The sequence below is a fragment of the Physella acuta genome, unplaced genomic scaffold (genome assembly GCF_028476545.2).
Source record: "Physella acuta isolate Inbredline_101_S28 unplaced genomic scaffold, ASM2847654v3 ptg000893l, whole genome shotgun sequence".
NCBI classification, from domain to species: domain Eukaryota; kingdom Metazoa; phylum Mollusca; class Gastropoda; family Physidae; genus Physella; species Physella acuta.
In genome coordinates, this window is record NW_026732410.1 from 364,889 (window position 1) to 384,563 (window position 19,675).

Below are 19,675 nucleotides of genomic sequence, written 5' to 3' on the forward strand. Positions count from 1 at the left end.
AGTCGTCAACAGTAGTTTCCACACATTTTGCTTAGATAAATAAATAAATAAAATAAATAATATAGAGGCCGTAATCTACTATTTTAATTACTTGTCTATATCTAGCCAAATAGTTTAATCTCCTAAAATGGCTGTAAGTAGATCTAGTAATTTGATTTTTTTTCATAGCAAAAAGTAAATTTCTAGATCTAGATAAAAGGCGCTTGCTTTGTTCAGTTTTAGTTTTAGTAAATTTTTTTAGAATTTTAGTGCATTTGACATGTCATACGCACTGTCATGACTCATTGACTGTCACTGTACTCAGTGTACTGTAAGGTCTACGTGTTGCTGTCTTAGTGTAACTTAACTAATTTTACTAGAAAATCTAGATTTTATATGCTGTACTGTGGGATGATATTTATTAATTTTGTGTTGTAGGATGAATCCTCTGATGCTGATCCTTTCTCCACTGCAAGCAGTCCTGGCCGTGCACGTGAAAGAGAACCCTTAACATCAAGTCCAGGTCGAGATTTGCCACCATTTGAGGATGATTCTGAACTTCTTGGTGATGATGACCCTGATAGAGAAGAAGAGGAAGAGGGTGAAAACCTATTCGGAGATGAAATGGAGAGGTGAATTACTAGATCTAGGCTTCACTTTGGGTTGTTGGCCTAAAACTAAATAGTTTAAAAAAATGTTAGCTTGATAATTTTAAAATCCATTGCTTATTACATGTTTTTATCGTAGAGATTACCAGGCTATCCCTGAGTTGGATGTGTATGAAAATGTTGGCATTGACACTTCTGAGTACTCTGACATCTCAGAGACACAACGTCAGGCAGCAGAGCGAGAAATTCGTGATAGGGAGAGAGAAGAGGGCATTCGTGCTGGTCGCATGCGGAAAGGGCTATTGTATGGTAATGATTGTTTTCCAGTTTTCTTTTGAGATATTAGACATTTTAGAAAAAAATTCTGTAACTGAAAGACTAATGCTCTGTTAAAATTTTAAACAGATGACTCTGATGATGAAGATAGACCAGCAAGAAAGCGCAGACTGGCAGAGCGTGCTGCTGAAGGTGTTGCTGCAGAAGATGAAGAAGAGGTCTGTTTCATCTACTGGTTAAATGTAATAATTCTTAATTCATTGTTTATATGAATAATCATGAAGCTTTTTATGTTTTAGATGATTGAAAGTATTGAAAATCTGGAAGATATGAAAGGACATTCTGTAAGAGAATGGGTTGCAATGCTTGGTCCAAAAACTGAGATTAAACATAGATTCAAGAATTTTCTACGAACATATGTCGACCAGAAGGGTTCTAATGTTTACAGGCAGAAAATTCAGCAAATGGTAGAAGGTGAGAATTGTGCTTTTTAAACAAACTTCTATGGTCATTAGTATCAATACATTTTTTCAGGAATACTTTTATCAGGAATTAATTTTATTATATTTTAATGCCAGGTAACAAGGAGAGTTTAGTGATTGACTACAATATGTTGGCATCAATGGAACAGGTTCTTGCATATTTTTTGCCAGAAGCTCCAACAGAAATGCTTAACAATCTTGATGAGGTAATGTAAAAAATGTAAACTAGATTTTATTATATTAAAAGTTTTTTCAATCTTTTGGCCTGCTGGTTTTCTAATGTATTCTTATGTACTTTTTTTATTTAAATGATGGGCCACTTATTATGACATTTATTACTGTATTTTTGCTGCCTTTGTACAAAGTTAACAGTGGCTAAAAGTAATAATAAAATATTTTTTTAATTTACCAATTTCTATATAGGCTGCTAAAGAAGTTGTGTTCAGTATGTATCCAAATTATGAAAGAATTGCAAAAACTATTCATGTAAGAATAGCTGATCTGCCATTGATTGAAGAAATAAGATCTTTAAGGTATGTTATACATTTAGCATTCCATTTAGTTATATGCTTTTATAATAAATTGTTCAAAAAGATTAAATTTTTTAATTGTATTTTAAGGCAACTGCATCTCAACCAACTGATCCGCACCAATGGAGTTGTTACCAGTGTGACAAGTGTTCTTCCACAACTAAGTGTCATTCGATATGATTGTAACAAATGTTCCTTTGTGTTGGGGCCATTTTACCAAACCCAAAATACAGAAATCAAGCCTGGCTCTTGTCCTGAGTGTCAGTCTCAAGGACCTTTTGAAATCAATATGGAGCAGGTACGTCTGTCGAATAATTTTTTTTTGTTAGTTAGGGAAATCAGTCTTGTAAATTTTAACATTCATGTGTTTTATTAAGATTTAATAATCAATTATAATAAAATATTTTCCTCTGTAAATTAATATTTAGGGCTGGATGTGAGTTTTAATTGTACTAGTTTCTAAATATTTGTTTTTTTCTAGACTGTGTACAAAAACTACCAAAGAATCACAGTGCAAGAAAGTCCTGGTAAAGTACCAGCAGGTCGCTTACCTAGGTCTAAGGATGCCATTCTGTTGGAAGATCTTGTTGATACATGCAAACCTGGGGATGAAATAGTAAGGAATTTGTTGTTTTATTGTTCTGGTTTTATCAAAAGATTAAAAAAATAAAACTATTTTTGTTCTATGGATTAATTTTTGTATTTGGTGTCGTTTAAGCAACATTTCAGGGAAAGTTAATGAAATTTTTATATTTTCAGGAGTTGACAGGGATATATCACAACAACTATGATGGATCATTGAATACAGCTAATGGTTTTCCAGTATTTGCAACAGTCATTCAAGCAAATTATATAACTAAGAAAGACGACAAAATGGCTGTTGCTTCACTAACTGATGAAGATATTAAAGCTATAGTTGCTCTTTCTAAAGATGAAACTATTGGCGAAAGGGTTGGTTGATTTCTTACTATTATCTTTACTTTACTTTTTAAAATAATTGCCAAATATTTATTGCTTTGTTGGATAAATCTTATTGTAAATGTTTTAATTTTTGTGCTGTAGGTCTTTGCAAGTATGGCCCCATCAATTTATGGTCATGAAGACATTAAAAGGGCTTTAGCTTTAGCCCTGTTTGGTGGTGAAGCTAAAAATCCTGGACAGAAACACAAAGTAAGTTTAAAACCATATTTTTATAATTGTTGAAGTGTAACTAAGCAGCATTGTAAACACTTGCTGTAACTAAATTTTCTTGTTCTCCTAGGTCAGAGGTGATATAAATATTTTGGTTTGTGGGGACCCAGGAACAGCTAAATCCCAGTTTTTGAAATACATTGAGAAAACTGCCCCTCGTGTTGTTTTTGCAACTGGTCAAGGTGCTTCTGCTGTAGGTTTAACTGCCTATGTTCAGAGAAATCCCATTTCCAAAGAGTGGACGCTAGAAGCTGGTGCCCTTGTGTTGGCTGATAAAGGAGTTTGTCTCATTGATGAGTTTGACAAGGTAATTACAAGACTTCGTCATGGCAGTAGTTTGTATTTTATAACTGCTTGAACAGTGTATTCAAAACATCTATTTTTTCTTAGATGAATGACCAGGATAGAACAAGTATTCATGAGGCAATGGAACAGCAAAGTATCTCTATATCAAAAGCTGGAATAGTCACATCACTTCAGGCCCGCTGTACAATTATTGCTGCTGCTAATCCTATAGGAGGGAGATATGATCCTTCGTTAACATTCTCAGAAAATGTATGTTAGTTTATTATAAATTTTATTTATAGTTAATTTTAAATGCTGGTTATAATGTGGTTAAATTAAAATGCTTGCATAGACATTTGAATGCTCTTCGCAAGTGTTGGCTAAAAAATGTTCTTCTAACTACCTGATTTTTAATGGGCTTTTCTTAATAGGTTGATCTTACAGAGCCTATCCTGTCTCGTTTTGACGTACTTTGTGTTGTACGAGATACTGTTGATTCTGTACAGGTAATATTTTTATCAACTTGTACTGAAATAATAGCAAAAAACTATAACTAACAATATCTGTATGGTTGATATCATTTGAGTGATAATGATCACTTATGGTTGGGTTTTTTATGTAATATTTTTTGTCTCTCTCCTCAGGATGAGCGTTTGGCCAAGTTTGTGGTTGGTAGCCACATGAAACATCACCCACACGCAGCAGAGGATATGGAAGACTTGCCACAAGTATGTAATTAATTTTCTCACCACAAATGTGTAATCAATTTTCTTTTACTGTTACCAGCTGTTTTGAGTACCATATCAGTTAATTAAAAAGTAAAAAGAAAAGTAAAGTTCCTTTTTTGAACCTAACGATCCATGGGGCAAGTGAAGATGAGTTCACCTGTTTCTGTGACCTCTGAAAATAAGAGATAGTGTGGTTAGCACTATGCCCAGCCGCCTTTACTTAATCTAATGTTATTTCGATAACCATCAGTTGGGTGGACTTAGTGACGTTCTACTGACTTGAACCCAGATTAGAACTTTACCTTCAGTCTAGCAGTCTTTATATGGTAGTTTTTAATGTCTTATGTTAAAACATCTGTGCGTCAAAATGAAGTGTAAATTATAATGTTGCTTTTTGAAATTGTTTGAATTGTTGCACTATTTTCTGCCTTCAGAGACAGTTGGGAGACTCTAAGATTGAGCCAGTGCCCCAGGATCTTCTTCGAAAGTACATCATGTATGCCAAAGAGAAAGTACGACCAAAATTGAACCAAATGGACCAAGACAAAGTTGCCAGGATGTATTCAGAGCTGAGGCGAGAATCCATGGTGAGATTATTGTAACCACATATTGCTAAAAAAAACCACAATGGACCAAACATAATTTCCTGTGATTGATAGATCTACTTACTCAACAGTATTTATGTTTTGGTAATGGCTATTTTATGTTAGTTAAATATTATGATTAATAGCTTTTAAAGAATATATTTAAAACAGAAAGATAAGTTTACATTAGCATTTAAACATGAGGAATTTTTGGATGTGGGATTATTAAGACATTACTTCATGCCTAACTGATGATATGTTGACATCTTCTCTCTAGGCCACTGGGAGCATACCAATTACAGTACGTCACATTGAGTCTATGATCAGAATGAGCGAGGCACATGCCCGTATACACCTAAGAGATTATGTCAACGAAGACGATGTCAATATGGCCATTCGTGTCATGCTTGAAAGTTTTATCAGCACACAGAAGTTCAGTGTCATGAGGACCATGAGAAAAGTGAGTCCAATTTTTGAAAAATATAAATTATAAAAAGTCAAATTTTTGAAAAAGATAGAAAAAAAATAAAAATAATTATCAATTTAGGTTCTGATTAATATTCCATGAACACAAGTCATTTTTAGTCATAGCAATTCCTCTTATTGTCTGGAGTTGTGAGTTATTCATCCTGTTTTGCACTTGCACTACTATATTTCTTTCAACTGTTTTTTTTTTTAATTTTCAGACTTTTGGTCGCTACCTGTCATTCAGGAAGGATAATAATGAGCTGTTGCTTTTCATACTGAAACAATTAACGCAAGACCAGATAGCATTCCATAGAAATCGTTATGGCACAGACATGGAGCAGATTGAGATTTCCGAAAAAGATTTAGCAGATAAGGTATGTTTGTTATTTTGCTTCTGGTTAAAACCAGTTAGTTGACCAAAATTTTGTCCAATCATTACTTGGTTAGAAAGATATTAAAAAGTGTAACTTTTATTTCAGGCGAGACAGATCAACATTCACAGCTTAACATCATTTTTCCAAAGTGAGATATTTGAAGCAAATCATTTTACTCATGACAGCAAAAGAAAATTAATCATTCATGTTTTGTAGAAAAACCTCAACTTGCACTATATTATGATCTACCTACTGATTTGTACATTTATTGAAATTAAAGAAAACTCAAGTTTGACACTTAGAAATTTGGTTTGGACATGTTTACATTTATAATGGAAAAATTTTTAAGTTTGTATATTAAAATATCTACAATTTATTATGCTCATTTTTAAAAAAAAAATTCAAGGTGTTTGTGTGAAAAATGTGATTATATTGAAAAATTAAAATGTTTAATATGACAGTTCATTCTCTTTTTATTGTATTAGAATTAGTGAATGGTTTTGTCCTATTACCTTTTCCAGCTACTTCTGAGTTCTCATTTTGAAAATGTAGCACTTGCAGTGATATTTTTTTATATCTTGCAATGCAAACATGTTAATTGGATATAAGTTGTAGATAAATGTATTTTGTAGTTGACTATCATCATTTTATGTTAAATACTTGACTGTCTGCTGTAATATTAAAGTATTAAAAACCACAATGAAGAAAAAGTCAAAAATGAAATTTCACCATTTTTATGTCATTAAATGTTGATTACAGCAGTTAGTATACAGTAAACCAGGCTCTAGTCCTCCTAGTAGCTCATCTGTTAGTTCTAACCTTAAAAGTTATAACCTAAGCTCTAAATAAAAATCTCTCAACCATGAGCCATTGCATTCATGCATTTACAACTACCTGTAACAATTGTCTAGGAAAGGTTTGCTATTCATTTAATTTCTATTCATAGAATATACTTTAAGTTTGCATGTACATTTTTAGGACAAATAGTGGAAAGACATTGTATCAACTTTTTAATTCATTCCAATCCAATTGTAAAGCTACTAAAATAAAGTTTAAAACTGCAATAAGAATGTATATTTTCAAACTGAAAGAGCTTTATTCATTTTTGAAATCCATTGAACACTCTTATTAGTAGTTGGTCAGTAAAATATTAAAAAAAAATGCCTTACCTAAAGTATTGAATGATTACTAATCAAAGAGAAACTTATTTAAAATAAATAAACAGTTATAAAACTTGCACAGCAGGTGGCTAAAAGCCTCTTTTTAAAATAACCTAGTATTTATTTTTTAAAGTCCATTGGAATGTTGGGCTATCAAAGAAACAAATGCTTAAGATGTCATAAACTGATATTGATAGAGCATAGCCAGGTAATGACAAAAAAAAAAAACCCATCTGTGCACAGAAAATAAGTGGTTAAATTCTGATTGGATATAGTTAAGAGGAAGGCTGTGATTGGTCACACCCATTTATCACAAGATTTCTCTGATAATAAAAATAAATTTGTAGAAAGATAAACAAAAGAAAATGGTGACATGTCTTGTAGAGGTTATTGTATCTTGTCATAGGAGAAATTAGCAATACCCTACCCAGGTAAACATTACATTATACAAAAGTTATGTATATTAAAATATTTTGGGCAAATACATAAATAAAGCATATGAAAATCAATGTATATGTACAAATTCATAAAGGGAATGGATACTGAACTAAATACATTGGAGTGTGGAATAAAAAATTGTCATTACATTTTACTTCTAAAGAAAATGTAATACATTTTTCTGACATTATATAAAAAAATACGATCATAATGATAATTAACTATAATCTTTCTTGATAAAATTTTAAACTATAAGTACTATTAAAGATTGTAAAGGAAATTTTATTATGACAGTTTCTAATACCAGACAGTTTAACTAACAATAACATAATACATTCACTGGTAACAATAGTAAACCCACATATTTCTCCGACATTCAGCGTAACTTGCAATATTAACTCAGACTCAAAAATCTATTAGTCTTAGACCCATTTCAGATTTAATTATGATAAATTTAAAATTAGTATAACAAAATCTTTCAATCTAACGTTCACTGGAAAGAAAGATTTTCTTCTTAAATGTACAAATATATATTCATACTCACAATGAAAAAAAAATATTGATGTAAACTGCACAAAATAAATTGGCACAACTTATTAAATCAGACAATATTAAAGCTGCAAAAAACCTGAGCACTAGCTGTTAAAAATGTAATATTTAGGAACTAGGCGACAACCCTGTATTAAACAACACATTTGTTTTTCTTCTGTTGTGCAAATAAAACACAACCAATGTTAATTATGAGTGTATTAACAGAATGCCAAGTTCTAGAACAGTGCAGCTAGCATAGCCAAAAAAAAACCAAATGTAAACCTTTCATTTTGAGTCACTTTGCACCTCAGACTGATTTTGAGTTGATAAGTCAGTCTTTTGACCCTCATTATAATGGTGAAAGCTGTTTAGGAATCAGTCATAATTGTCCCCAAATTATAATTTTAATATTAACTCTACCTTAAACATGATTCCACATCAATTATCTCGTAGTTTTACTAATTAGTGCTCTACTTTTAAAAGCATTAGATTTAAAAAAAAAAAAACTTGTGTGTCAAATAGGGGCCTACATTTGAACAAATATTTAATTTTATTAAAATAGCTTGAGGTGCAAAGTGAACAATTTTGTCACAAATATTTAAATTCAAACTAAAACAGGACACATCTGCAGGTTCAATTAATATCAAATCCTACATGCTGACAGTAGTTTCCTTTCAAAAAATGGCTTTTTCTATTCAGTTGTGTAACAACAAAGTCTCCTACTTTAAACAATTCCACAACATATACTACACATAAGGTTAAGTAACCTTTACTTACAGCTTGTGTACAATGGCAAGAAATGCACAAATGACACAGTACATCAGCCAAAGTTTTGTTATTAAATCATCCCATTCACCAACCTCATTTGAGAACCCTTGACCACTTTATAAAATCACATATAGGACCATGGGACATATGACAAGATATAATCTTACCATAGCATAATTAAAAAATACAATGAAGTATGAACAACAAAAAAAATATAGGGGAACTACAATTCTATATCAAACAAAACAATTCGCCAAACTAAAGGAAAGCTACAGCTGTGTACAAGACTTAACAACTATCAGAAGAACCAAAGGAGAGATACTGTTCAATATCCAACAAAAAGATAAAACAAATTAAGTTAGTTAAGGAGACATTTCAAAGAGATGACAGAACAATTAATGTACATTTATTTTGTGAACAATTTAAATACAAAAACTTGTAAGCATAAAACTTCAAAACAGCACAAATAAAACAAGTCTTTACAAACTACCACTCATTATCACACAAACATCACAGTTTTTACATCTGCTTTAGAGAAATAAATATTGTACAACTCCAAGAGATGTAAATTAGATAGGTGGTTGATGTCTATTCAACACAAAAAGCTGCACTGAAGCTGGTAACAAAATATGAACAGTTTTTATATATTAGCAATTAGCTAATGCCACAGACAAAACCGCATCAGATACAAAAATACAACTGATAACAAAGTTAAAATAGCTAATATCAGACATAAACAGCCGTCATAGACATTTTGACAATCTATCTAGTTTGTTTCTTTTCTTTCTTTCCACTTACGTTAAAACAATTAAATATTACAAAAATTAAAATTACAAAAGCAACATTTAAAAAAAAAGTTAAATGAATCAAACAAAAATGATATTTTTCAGAATCAGTTTTTTCACAAGTTGTAAATTAAAATTTGAAGAAGGCTGATAAATTACTTTATTTTTTGTTTTTTTAAATACATGTTATAACTGACCTTAAAATCACTGAGTTTTTTTGTTGTTGCATGAATGAGAAATTTAATTTGTAGGATGCCTCAGTCTTGCCATAATATACAACTATCTTACAAACAGAAGCAGAGCACATTTACATTCACTTTCTAATCTTTCCTTAAGATATCCTTTGACCTATGACCTTTTTAGTAATTTTATCACTTGATATCCCATGACCTATCAATCATTCTTCCACTTGATGCCCTGTGTAATGTGACCGTAAAACCTTCAACCCTGTCCATGGGCTATTTGCGAGTGCTGAGTTCTGTGAAGCATGGGTTGCAGACGCGAGCCGGTTTTTTCACTGTCGGTACCTGAGCTGTCTTGCTTGAGCAGTCATTACAGAAAATTAACCCACAGTTACGACAATGGTGCTGAAATAAAAATGAAAATAAAAAATGAGAAATGTATGTAAGAACTTTAAAATAGGTCTAGTTAGCAAGTCAAGCATGTTCTACCACTAGTCAGGCAGGTCATATCTAATTAGTGACTACTAATTAATACTTCACCTTTCTCACTGTGACTGAAAATATCTTTCCACAGGAAGTGCACTCAGTGATCTCGCTGTCGTCAGTCCACTTGCGTGTTTGTACTTTGGTGGTGGTTATCTGATGGGATATTTTTAATTAATTTAACTCTGCATTTTTGTGGTTATATGAATTAAAAATTGGTAGCCTATAACTGAACACTTTTAAAAGTTATCTTTTAAAATTTTTGTCAAAGGATTACAGTTTTCATAACTAAACATTTAATTTTTGTCATTTTATGCATAGATTTCATAACTTAACGATTCATTTTTGGCATTATGTGAATACAGTTTTTATGACTTAACATTTCATTTTTGTGGTTAAAGACTAAAATTAAAACCAATTTATTTATTTTTTATTTTTAACACTAAATATTTCAGAGGCAGTTTAATCTCTATATTTTCAATACACATTTTTAAGGTTACTAAAAAAGCATTGACTTGATAATGATGCTGCTATAAAACTAAAATACTCTGTGGTGAATGTAAAACCAACAAACACGCAGGCAACAGTTCCTCACCTGTAGAGTTTGGTTCTCCCTCCCCAGCTCCTGCAGGGCTGCCTGCATGTCCTCCAGCTTACGTCTCTGCTCTGCCACTTTCTCACGCAGCTTCTCACACTCTTTTTCACTGGCAACACACCTGGCAATGTCAAGAAAAGTTTCTTTCATGCTTTTAAATCTGTTCCTGCAAGTGGAGGTAATTAAAGCTAAATATGAAGAAAAATAATGTCAGCTAGAGTTATCCTACCTCTCAACAAGCACTCTTCTTTCATCATTGTTGTGTTCTAATTTGGCCTCAAGTTCTGGAATGAAGTAAACATTTTTAATGAACAGAAGTTATTTTAGAATTTAAAAAGTTCACTATAAGCCTATTAGAAACAAAAGCTAGATCAATAGAAATGTTGTACCAAGTTTTTCCCCATGCAGCTGGTCAGTGACCCTGGTAAGTTCCTCTACTCTGCTTTCTGCCACGGTTAAATCTGTCCGCACTGTGGTTAAATTCTCACTCAACAACGAGCACTGCATCTCACTCCTGGCATCAGCCTCTTCCTTCTCTCTCTGTAAGGTCTCATAGGATGATTTCTGACTTTCCTACAAGCACATCATTAGTTTATTACTCAAACATAGCTTTCTATTTTTATTTGTTTGTTGATAAAAGGGGAGGGAACTCATGCAAAATATAGTTTTACTCTTGAAAAGCTAAACATCAATTACTTACTTAAAAACGTTGATTTAAAAAAAAAAAAGTACAATTAAAAATATTTAATTCATATACAGTTCAAGAAAATAAACTTGAAAAACTGACAAGTTTGTCTTGCAATGTAGAGTTATCTTGGCGTAAAATCTTCTGAACTTCATCAGCCTCTTGCTTGACCTTGTCCAGCTGTGATGTCATGCGTCCAGCTTCAGCCTGCAGCTTCTGTAACTCTGCCTGGATGTCCATTTTCTGCTGGATCAGCAAATCTTTTGTCTCTTGCAGCTTTGCGATTTCCTGTATGGTTCCAATATGAGTAATATATTTAGTTATCAATGTAAAGCCTTGATCACTGAACACAAATAATGTGCATCTAAATCTAATCTAAGTATAAAACTCTTCACATATAATTTGCCTGCTATAATGTAATAGGGTAGGGGTTACACAGAAAACACATTTCTCTCACTTTTTTCCTTTCCTCTTGTTCAGTTTCCAGTAATCCCTTCAGTTTATCAGCCTCAGTGTGGTACTGGTTTCTCTCTGATGTTGTTTCTTCAAGTATGGCCCTAAGGTCTTTAACTTCTTGCTCTAAAGAGTTCTAAATATAAATAACATTTAAAACACATCAAGTTTTTACTGAGCTTGTTCATGTGCTAACAAAATTAATTACATGTAAGACAAATATTAAGGGGTAGCGAAAAATGCACAAGTTAGAAATTAATTACTGAAACATTATCACAAACAAAATCAAAACAAAACCATCTTCAAACCTTTTCTTTAATCAGTTGTTCTTTTATTTCAACAGCTTCTTTCTTCTCTCTATCCAGCTCCAGCATCTGTGTATTCATGGCACCACGAATCTTTGGACAAAAAGTTTCACAGAATACTCATTTCAAATTAATCATTAAATAAGTCCATCTTAGACTACTGATCTAATCAAACATTTCACATGACAACTACAGACAACTTATCTAATCAAATATTTTTACCACCCACCTCAGACAACTGTTCAAATGAATTATTTAGTTCTGCCTCTCTGCTCCTGGCCACATCTAGTTCATCAGTTCTGGTCTTCAGTTCTTCATTTCTCTGTTCAAGTTTCATATTCAGTTCTTCATTCATATTTTCCACACGGTCTAGTTTGTCTTCAGCAGCCTAAAGTAAATACACAGTTGCCAAAAGTAAAATACCTTTTATCTTAAATATGTAATAGGTCAAGAAAAAAATTAATTCAGAATAAATTATAAAAATGTTATATATAACCTTTTTATGTCATCCTGAATAAATGTAACTAATTCACAGAATAGATACAAAACATAAATACCTTAAGTTTTGATGTAGTGTCTGCAAGTTTTGATTCAGTTGACTGAAGAGTTTCAGACAAGTTTTTCTCAGATGTGCTTTTCTCTGCCAGCTGTTAAGCACAGAATTAGTCGGGAACTTAGTCACATATTTTGTAAGTAACTAAACTACAGATTTTACAAGGAATGCAAAGAGTTAAATGACACAATATCAGCCGTGTAATAATTATCTACATTATCTGAAAGCTTCACATTACCAGTGTATCTATTCTATTCTGTAACTCAGAAACTCTTGATTCCAGATCTTTCTTGGTGGATTCCAAACTGGAGGTTGTGTCTTCAAGCTGTGAAACCTGGATGATATAAAAGGAGTTGAGACAAAAAAAATTAAATTATCATTTCCACTGAGTAACAATTTAATTCTTGTGTCATCAATCATAAGTCACCTCCATAATATCAAAATTTTGAACAGTTATTAAAATTATCAGAAAACTAAATGTATGTAGGTTAAAATTTATTTCCTTCTACACTATTCAATGTGTAGGGCAAAATATAGGAATAGTGTAGTAAGTTGCCTTTACTTTCCCTATTGTGTGTCAGGTATACATCAAAGCTGGGTGAACATCCTATAGACTTAAGACCGGGTTTCCGTTTCAAGACATTCAGAGAAACAGTCATGTGCTGTATAGCCAGACCATGCCATCTCATGTCTAAAAATAGCTTACCTTTAGTTTCAAATCTTGCAAGGATTTTTCTTTCTCTTCAACAATTTTCTGCAGGGTAAAAAAATGATTACAAAGAATGCAAGACAGTCAGATGATGTGTTTTGTGTTAGGTAAGAGTAAATAATTCAACACAGTAATTAATACTATGCGTTGTTAACTTTAAATGCAAATGATTACCTTTAAAAAATGAACACTATTAAATATAATATTTATGGTTGCCAGAAAAATTCACCATTGTATCATATTTTATGGAATTATGTTTCATCAAGCTACAATATACAAGTAGTCACTCATTGTTTATGTCTGTAATTGCTCGGTTTAAGAAAACAAATATCCTTGCAGTTTTCGGTTGCCATCTTTCTGTTCACCAATATTAACTTCTAAAATTGTATTTAATTATGTTTTATCATTTTTTTCAGAACTTGACCCAATGTGACATCCCACAAAACCCTTACCTTCTCAGCAGTAATGTTTTCTTCTAGAGCTGTGATTTGTTTCTTCAGCTCAGACTCAAGGTCTTTGAAATTTGATTCCAGCTGAGTCTTCTCTCTCAAGTGCTCATTCTACACAGCAGAAAAATTACTTTTAGTTTCAAAACCAACGCAGATCTTGTAATGTTGCAGAGGCGTAGCGACCCTTCCCGGCGCCCGGGGACAAACTTTTCGATTTGCACCCCCCTCAAGATTTCGATTTGCACCCCCCCCCTCAAACTTTCGATTTGCACCCTCCTCAACCTTTCAATTTATTTTTCCAACCCATTTTGGCGCCCCCTAAGGTCGGCGCCCGGGGACTTATGTCCCCCCCCCCCCCGCCCCCCTCGCTACGCTACTGTAATGTTGCTAAATTAAAGCAACAATTAATTAAATAGAAGAACAGAATGAACTTATAAACCTTTTCATTCTCAAACTGTGATTTGAGAGCACCAATTTCAGAACTTTTTTGTTGATTTTGTGTGGTTAGTTCAGTTAACTGTCCAACTAGCGTAGCCTTGTCTTGATTTAAACTGCTGATCTCACTGCCCAAAGAAGTGATCTGGAGATACAAAAACAAACACACAAATTATAATGGGCTCAAGTGATGAGTAAAAAAAAGTGAGGTAAATGCTTTAATAAAAATTAAAAGGTACAATAGACAAATCAAGGGAAAAAAATATCAGTCAGATGGAATTTTGCTTAAAAAGCCAAATATCTAAAACACCTGTTTCTGTAGCTCTTCTACTGTGCCAGTGGCCAGATTTTTCTCTTTTTCCAGATTTGATGTTAAAACTTTTATCTCAGCAGACAAAGTCTCTTTGGTCTGTTTTAAAAAAAAAGAATGAGTGATTAGATACACCAGACTGATAGTCATTTTTGAATAGAAAATAATCAAACAAAAGGACAACTACTGTTTAATACAGTTTTTAGAACACATAGCCAAAGAGTATAAATACAATGATGTCGGCATGTGAATGAATATAATAAAATAAATTTTTTAATCAGTCTGTCATAAAAGTGCAATAGTTTAAAGTAATGTGAGTTTTAGTTAAAATAAAATGTTGAATATTTTATGTGGTACCATATTGAAAGTTAACAATGTTAGTAGTCATGCATGAAGCACCTTAGTTAAACCTTCCTGAGCTTGCTTCAGCTCTGACTGTACAGCAGCAAGTTTCTTGTGGGAGTCCTCTAGTGCTTGGGTTAGCTCCAAAACTTTTTTCTCTTTTTCTGACAGGCTTGCAGTCTAAAATATTAACAGCACTATATAGATTAATATTTGTGTGTGTTCTGTGTGAGAGTTTCCAAACTAATGCATACATAGTTAGAAAATTTCAACATGAGAAAAACTAATATAAATAAAATTAAATAAATTTTAGCTCAGATAATCATCTGATGTAAAACCCTACCAATGAGTCCAACTTGTTTTGTAGTTCACATTTTTCTGATGTCAGTTTTTCAACAGTTTTTGTCAATTCATTTTTCTCTGAGACTCTTGCGCTTCTCTCCTAATGAAGGAAATGGTAAACATCAAACAATGTGTTCTTGCTAGGGTTCACATCACACAAGTATTCAGTGTTCATACATCCAGCAGTAATATTTAATGTGATACACTACCCCCCCCCCCCCACCCATAGAACTGGCTTTCTTGTCACTTCTCACAAGAGGCAATTCAATGCCCAGATGCTATTACATCTCAAAAATAAATGCCAGATAGTGATTAAAAATTGTGGTGTGTCAAGTATTTGAACCAAGAACCTTGGGTTAATGATCCCATGTTCTATATGACACTAAACATACAAATAGCTGACCAGCTGACCCAAGTATAAATTATGACCACCTGTACTAGTAACCCAGCACAAACCGAGGTGTAAACTGACAACTCACTGCTTGTAAATCCTGATCAGTTTTGTTCAGTTTTTCCTTGACATCATCCAGGGTTTGTTTTGTTGAGCTCAGAGAATCTTGAAGCTCTTTTTTCTCTTTCTCAACTTCTGCCATTTTTATACCCTGAAACAGGCAGAAACAATAGTTTCATTAAAGTTGTGCTGTGAGATCTGTCGTCAAAGACATATTTATAGTTTTAGGAGTCACAATATGCATTTTATTAAATTGTTGAGAGAAAACAATTAACCAACAAAAGGAATGAAAAAATGCATTTGTACTAGCAAACAGTATGAAAACCATCTTGAAGAGTTACCTTTTCTTTGAGCTCTCTTTCTAAGGAGTTTGCTCTTTGGTTTGTTTGGGATAACTTCTCTTTGGATTCATGTAGTTTTCCTTCAAGCTGAGTTATCTTTTCCTTCTTGGATGCCACATCAACATTTGCCTGAAGTTTGTTTCACATGGTTAAAACTTTTTTTTTTACATTCCTTCACAGGCAAAAAAATTCTAATTGCTCAATGTTTGAGGCAACAATAACATTTTTTTTATTTCTTTAAAATATAAATACTATGTATTTTAAACAGGCCAACACAATAGATGTACAAATACAAATAATTTAGGCAATGAACTACCCATACAAATGGTGTACACATGAAAGGGACATAAACAAATAAACTCAATGAAAGAGCAAGTGTACCTGGTCCAGCTGAGTCTTTACACTTGTCAGCTGAGAGTTTGCCTTCTCCAGTGAGCTGGTGACAGTCTTGATGTGGTTTTCTAGGTCCACTCTCTGGCTGGCTTTAGCTGAGTCTGACGCAAGCAGCAGTTCAGCCTTACAACACAGTTCAAAATTAAATTAAGCAAAAAAAAAAGTATTTAAAAAAAATACATTCATTACACAAGCAGTAGTTCAGGCTTACAACACAGTTCAAAATCAAATTTAGAAAAAAATAAAATAAAAATAATATAAAAAAAATACACTCATTACACAAGTCAGTAGCTCAGCCTTACAACACAGTTCAAAATCAAATTAAGCTAAAAAAAAAGTATTTAAAAGGAAAAAAATACATTCATTACACAAGCAGTAGTTCAGCCATACAGCACAATTCAAAATCAAATCAAATTTATCACACAAAAAAACAACAACTTCCTTACACCACAGATATTAACACAACTATTAACATTGATTTATAATCTAAAAATAAACCCACTTTGGTTTTAAGCTCCGCCTCCACACCATGTAGCTTCTGCAAGGTGCCTGTCAGTTTTGTGGACTTTTCTTCTACAAGTGCTTCAAGCTTTGATACTTTAGTTTCTGCTTCCTGCAGCTGACCCTTGACCTCTCTAATTTGTTTATGCAAAGTTTCCTCTTTGTTGGCATGTTCGGATGCTTGGCTCTGTAAAGTGGCCTCAAGGTTTGTAACTTTTTCTTGAATGGAGACCTAGACCAACAGAAAGTGAATTCAAAACAATGACCAAATATTTTGTGTGAGGTGATGAGATGTTGATACAGAAGTATTCAAACAATAAAGCTAAAGTCTGTTACACAACTTTTATAAATTATAACTTTTGGTTACATCACATATCTGGTATAGGGATAACTTGTTTAAATGATGCTCTACAGCCAGGTGGCTGGTAAAGTAAGTAGAGTTAAGCACTATTCACAGCCAATTGTTTGTTTCCATCTGGTTTTTATATATTCCCTAATGCATTGTATCACCACGTTCAGTGTAAGTTTACTTTTTTTTTAAACAGAGCTATGGTTGAAATAGTTCACATTAGTTAAATATTTTGGTGGTTTTTTTTTTATAAGAAGATAACTTACATTTTCTTGTTTCATTTGGCTGATTAACTCATTGGCCCCTTCGCCTGCATCTATCTGTGACATGGTAAAAACAGGACAACTTTTAGAGACATATTTATTTATAATTTACTATTTCATAAGCTCAAACATTTTAAATCTTTAATTTTTTTAGTACTATTCTGTAAACTTTTCTTACAAATTAATCTAGCAGCAATTGAATAAAAAACCAAAAAACAACAACAACAAAAAAAAAAAAAAGCAACCTTAGCTACAAGATCCTGCCTTTCAGTTTCCAGCCTGGCCTTATCCTCTCCAAGGGTGGTTAACTTTCCTTCTAGATCTTTCAGCTTTTCTTCTCTAGGATTAGGATGTAAGAAGAAACAAATTATAAAACCTTTTAAAATTTGCTTGGCAATATTTACAAGGGTACTGATGACCAGTTACTGACCACATCATAAAAAACAACAACTCACAAATGTCCTATTTTTCTAGCTCCTTCCTCTAGTTTGCCTTCCTGTTCAACAATTTGTGCCTTCAGTTCATCTGAAGATCTTCTCTGTTTAGATATTTATATTTTTATTCAAGCATTCATTTTAAAATCATATATTAGTAACCAAATTAATTAGGTTTCCACAAGTAAAAATGTTACTTATTAATTAAAAAACCCTATATTTTAAACACAAGACCAAATGTACTCACTTCCTCGTCAAAGCTGCGATGTGATGTGGCAAGCTGGTTTTGTAAATCTAAAACTTCACTTGATTTGATTTCTAGCTCTGCCACAAGCTGCAAAGTACATTAAGTAAAGAAATTAGTTGATCAGAAATGTTTGGTTCTACTCAGTAATATTTGGGTCAGGCTTTAGTTAGAACTGTTGGCTCTACTCAGTGATACTCTAGTGTAATGGTGAATAATGATGAATGCTAATAATGGATCCCAAAAAAATATCATATAAAGTTCATTTAACTTCATTAACAAAAGACTTGATGTTAATGCAGTCTTTAAAAAAATCTGTTTATTTTTTTAACTATTGTTAAAACCAAGATAAAAATAGAAGTACCAACCTTTTCTACTTTAAAGGTTAGTTCATTAACTTGTTGATCTTTTTGTACTAAAACAACCTGGGTCGAGGCTTCACTGTCTCCCATTGTTTTCTGTAGGTTCTCCAGTTGGGTAGTTTTCTCACTCAAAGACAGCTTAACCTGATCACAACAAATTTCACATCAACAACAGCCATCACAATGTATTTCACATTAATGACAGCCATCACAATGTATTTCACATTAATGACAGCCATCACAATGTATTTCACATTAATGACAGCCATCACAATGTATTTCACATTAATGACAGCCATCACAATGTATTTCACATTAATGACAGCCATCACAATGTATTTCACATTAATGACAGCCATCACAATGTATTTCGCATTAACGACAGCCATCACAACAAATTTCACATTAACAACAGCCATCACAACATATTTCACATCAATAACAGCTGTCACAACATATTTCACATAAAAGACTCCCTTGCCTGATCATAAACACATTTCACATGTAAAACAATCTAATTTGATCACCACTGTATTGTACAGGACTTATGAATTCACAAAGGGACAGCCTAACCTATCAGGCAGTAAACATTTCCTTGAATGTGTTGTTGATATACAAAAAAAGTGTCAACAAATGCTCACAGCTTCCAGCTCTTTGCCCAACTCTGCCACAGCATCCTTGCTTTTCTGCAACTCCTCTGTGGACTGGTTCAAAGCTTCTGTCTTTTCATCAAGTGAACTTTGAACTTTAGAGATTTCTGCTAACCTGTTGTCTGAAGTTTTCTTTGCCTCTTCTAGTTTTGCTTGAACCTTTATTTAAAAAAAAGTCCCAGCAGTCAATATAAAATGCAGAAAAAAAATTAAAGAAAAATTATTTAAAAAAAACTTTTTGCCAAGCTGTTCATTTTTTGCCATTCTCACAAATCCAAAGACAACATTACCATTGTTAATTCACTTCTAAGGTCATCAAGTACTCCTTTATTTCTATCTACTTCTTGTAGGGATAAGTTCATGTTTTTTGTTTTATCTTCTACTTCATGTCTCAGCTCTATAGATTTTTCTTCTAAAACCTTATTGCTTTCCTCCAATTTTTTATTTATCTAAATGCCAAAACAAAACAAAATAAATAAAACAAGGTGAAAGTAAAAAAAAATTATCTTAAAACTCAGATAAAAATAGTATTAGTTCTGTGAGGACAAGACTGCAAAAATGTCAAATTTCATACTGAAAATTTAACAGGCAGGAAAATAAAACGCTTAAGTTAGTAAAACAAACAAAGTATAAAGATTTAAAAAATGCCTAAATTTT

The 19,675-nt window shown here is 32.6% G+C and overlaps 2 protein-coding genes across 5 annotated transcripts in view; one reads left to right on the plus strand and one right to left on the minus strand.

Annotated features, from left to right (window-relative positions):
* On the plus strand, nt 1-6,255 carry LOC131952895 (DNA replication licensing factor mcm2). 2 transcript variants are annotated; one of them, XM_059315828.1, is made up of 19 exons: nt 1-133; nt 418-611; nt 727-896; nt 993-1,081; nt 1,163-1,337; nt 1,442-1,551; nt 1,769-1,878; nt 1,966-2,173; nt 2,357-2,491; nt 2,635-2,826; nt 2,938-3,045; nt 3,137-3,373; nt 3,457-3,621; nt 3,783-3,857; nt 3,996-4,079; nt 4,514-4,666; nt 4,941-5,123; nt 5,350-5,505; nt 5,611-6,255. In XM_059315828.1, exons 1-19 carry the CDS (start codon nt 128-130, stop codon nt 5,719-5,721), a joined length of 2,661 nt encoding a protein of 886 aa, XP_059171811.1. In that variant the 5' UTR covers nt 1-127; the 3' UTR covers nt 5,722-6,255. The 2 variants fall into 2 exon arrangements, with proteins under 2 accessions (XP_059171811.1, XP_059171812.1); XM_059315829.1 differs by having other exon boundaries at nt 3,996-4,034; nt 4,628-4,666.
* LOC131952894 (early endosome antigen 1) overlaps nt 6,224-19,675 on the minus strand; it is a 23,110-nt gene continuing 9,658 nt past the window's right edge. For all 3 annotated transcript variants that reach the window (XM_059315827.1, XM_059315826.1, XM_059315825.1), the window contains 28 exons: nt 19,309-19,467; nt 19,010-19,177; nt 18,375-18,512; nt 18,010-18,096; nt 17,784-17,866; nt 17,574-17,667; nt 17,332-17,385; nt 16,718-16,948; nt 16,204-16,338; nt 15,823-15,951; nt 15,510-15,632; nt 15,032-15,130; nt 14,746-14,868; nt 14,347-14,445; nt 14,041-14,181; nt 13,605-13,712; nt 13,150-13,197; nt 12,682-12,777; nt 12,448-12,537; nt 12,120-12,278; nt 11,894-11,983; nt 11,590-11,721; nt 11,235-11,420; nt 10,837-11,020; nt 10,677-10,731; nt 10,448-10,568; nt 9,910-10,008; nt 6,224-9,774 (listed from right to left, as the gene is read on the minus strand). In XM_059315827.1, coding sequence (XP_059171810.1) covers nt 9,646-9,774; nt 9,910-10,008; nt 10,448-10,568; nt 10,677-10,731; nt 10,837-11,020; nt 11,235-11,420; nt 11,590-11,721; nt 11,894-11,983; nt 12,120-12,278; nt 12,448-12,537; nt 12,682-12,777; nt 13,150-13,197; nt 13,605-13,712; nt 14,041-14,181; nt 14,347-14,445; nt 14,746-14,868; nt 15,032-15,130; nt 15,510-15,632; nt 15,823-15,951; nt 16,204-16,338; nt 16,718-16,948; nt 17,332-17,385; nt 17,574-17,667; nt 17,784-17,866; nt 18,010-18,096; nt 18,375-18,512; nt 19,010-19,177; nt 19,309-19,467 — 3,360 coding nt within the window. In that variant the 3' untranslated portion in view covers nt 6,224-9,645. The remainder of the gene's footprint in view (nt 9,775-9,909; nt 10,009-10,447; nt 10,569-10,676; nt 10,732-10,836; nt 11,021-11,234; nt 11,421-11,589; nt 11,722-11,893; nt 11,984-12,119; nt 12,279-12,447; nt 12,538-12,681; nt 12,778-13,149; nt 13,198-13,604; nt 13,713-14,040; nt 14,182-14,346; nt 14,446-14,745; nt 14,869-15,031; nt 15,131-15,509; nt 15,633-15,822; nt 15,952-16,203; nt 16,339-16,717; nt 16,949-17,331; nt 17,386-17,573; nt 17,668-17,783; nt 17,867-18,009; nt 18,097-18,374; nt 18,513-19,009; nt 19,178-19,308; nt 19,468-19,675) is intronic.

Excerpts from the sequence above, each read along its gene's own strand:
- LOC131952895 (XM_059315828.1), top strand. Across the intron at positions 1,552-1,768 it reads TGCTTAACAATCTTGATGAG|GCTGCTAAAGAAGTTGTGTT; the intron begins GTAATGTAAAAA and ends ATTTCTATATAG. Across the intron at positions 3,622-3,782 it reads CGTTAACATTCTCAGAAAAT|GTTGATCTTACAGAGCCTAT; the intron begins GTATGTTAGTTT and ends TTTTCTTAATAG.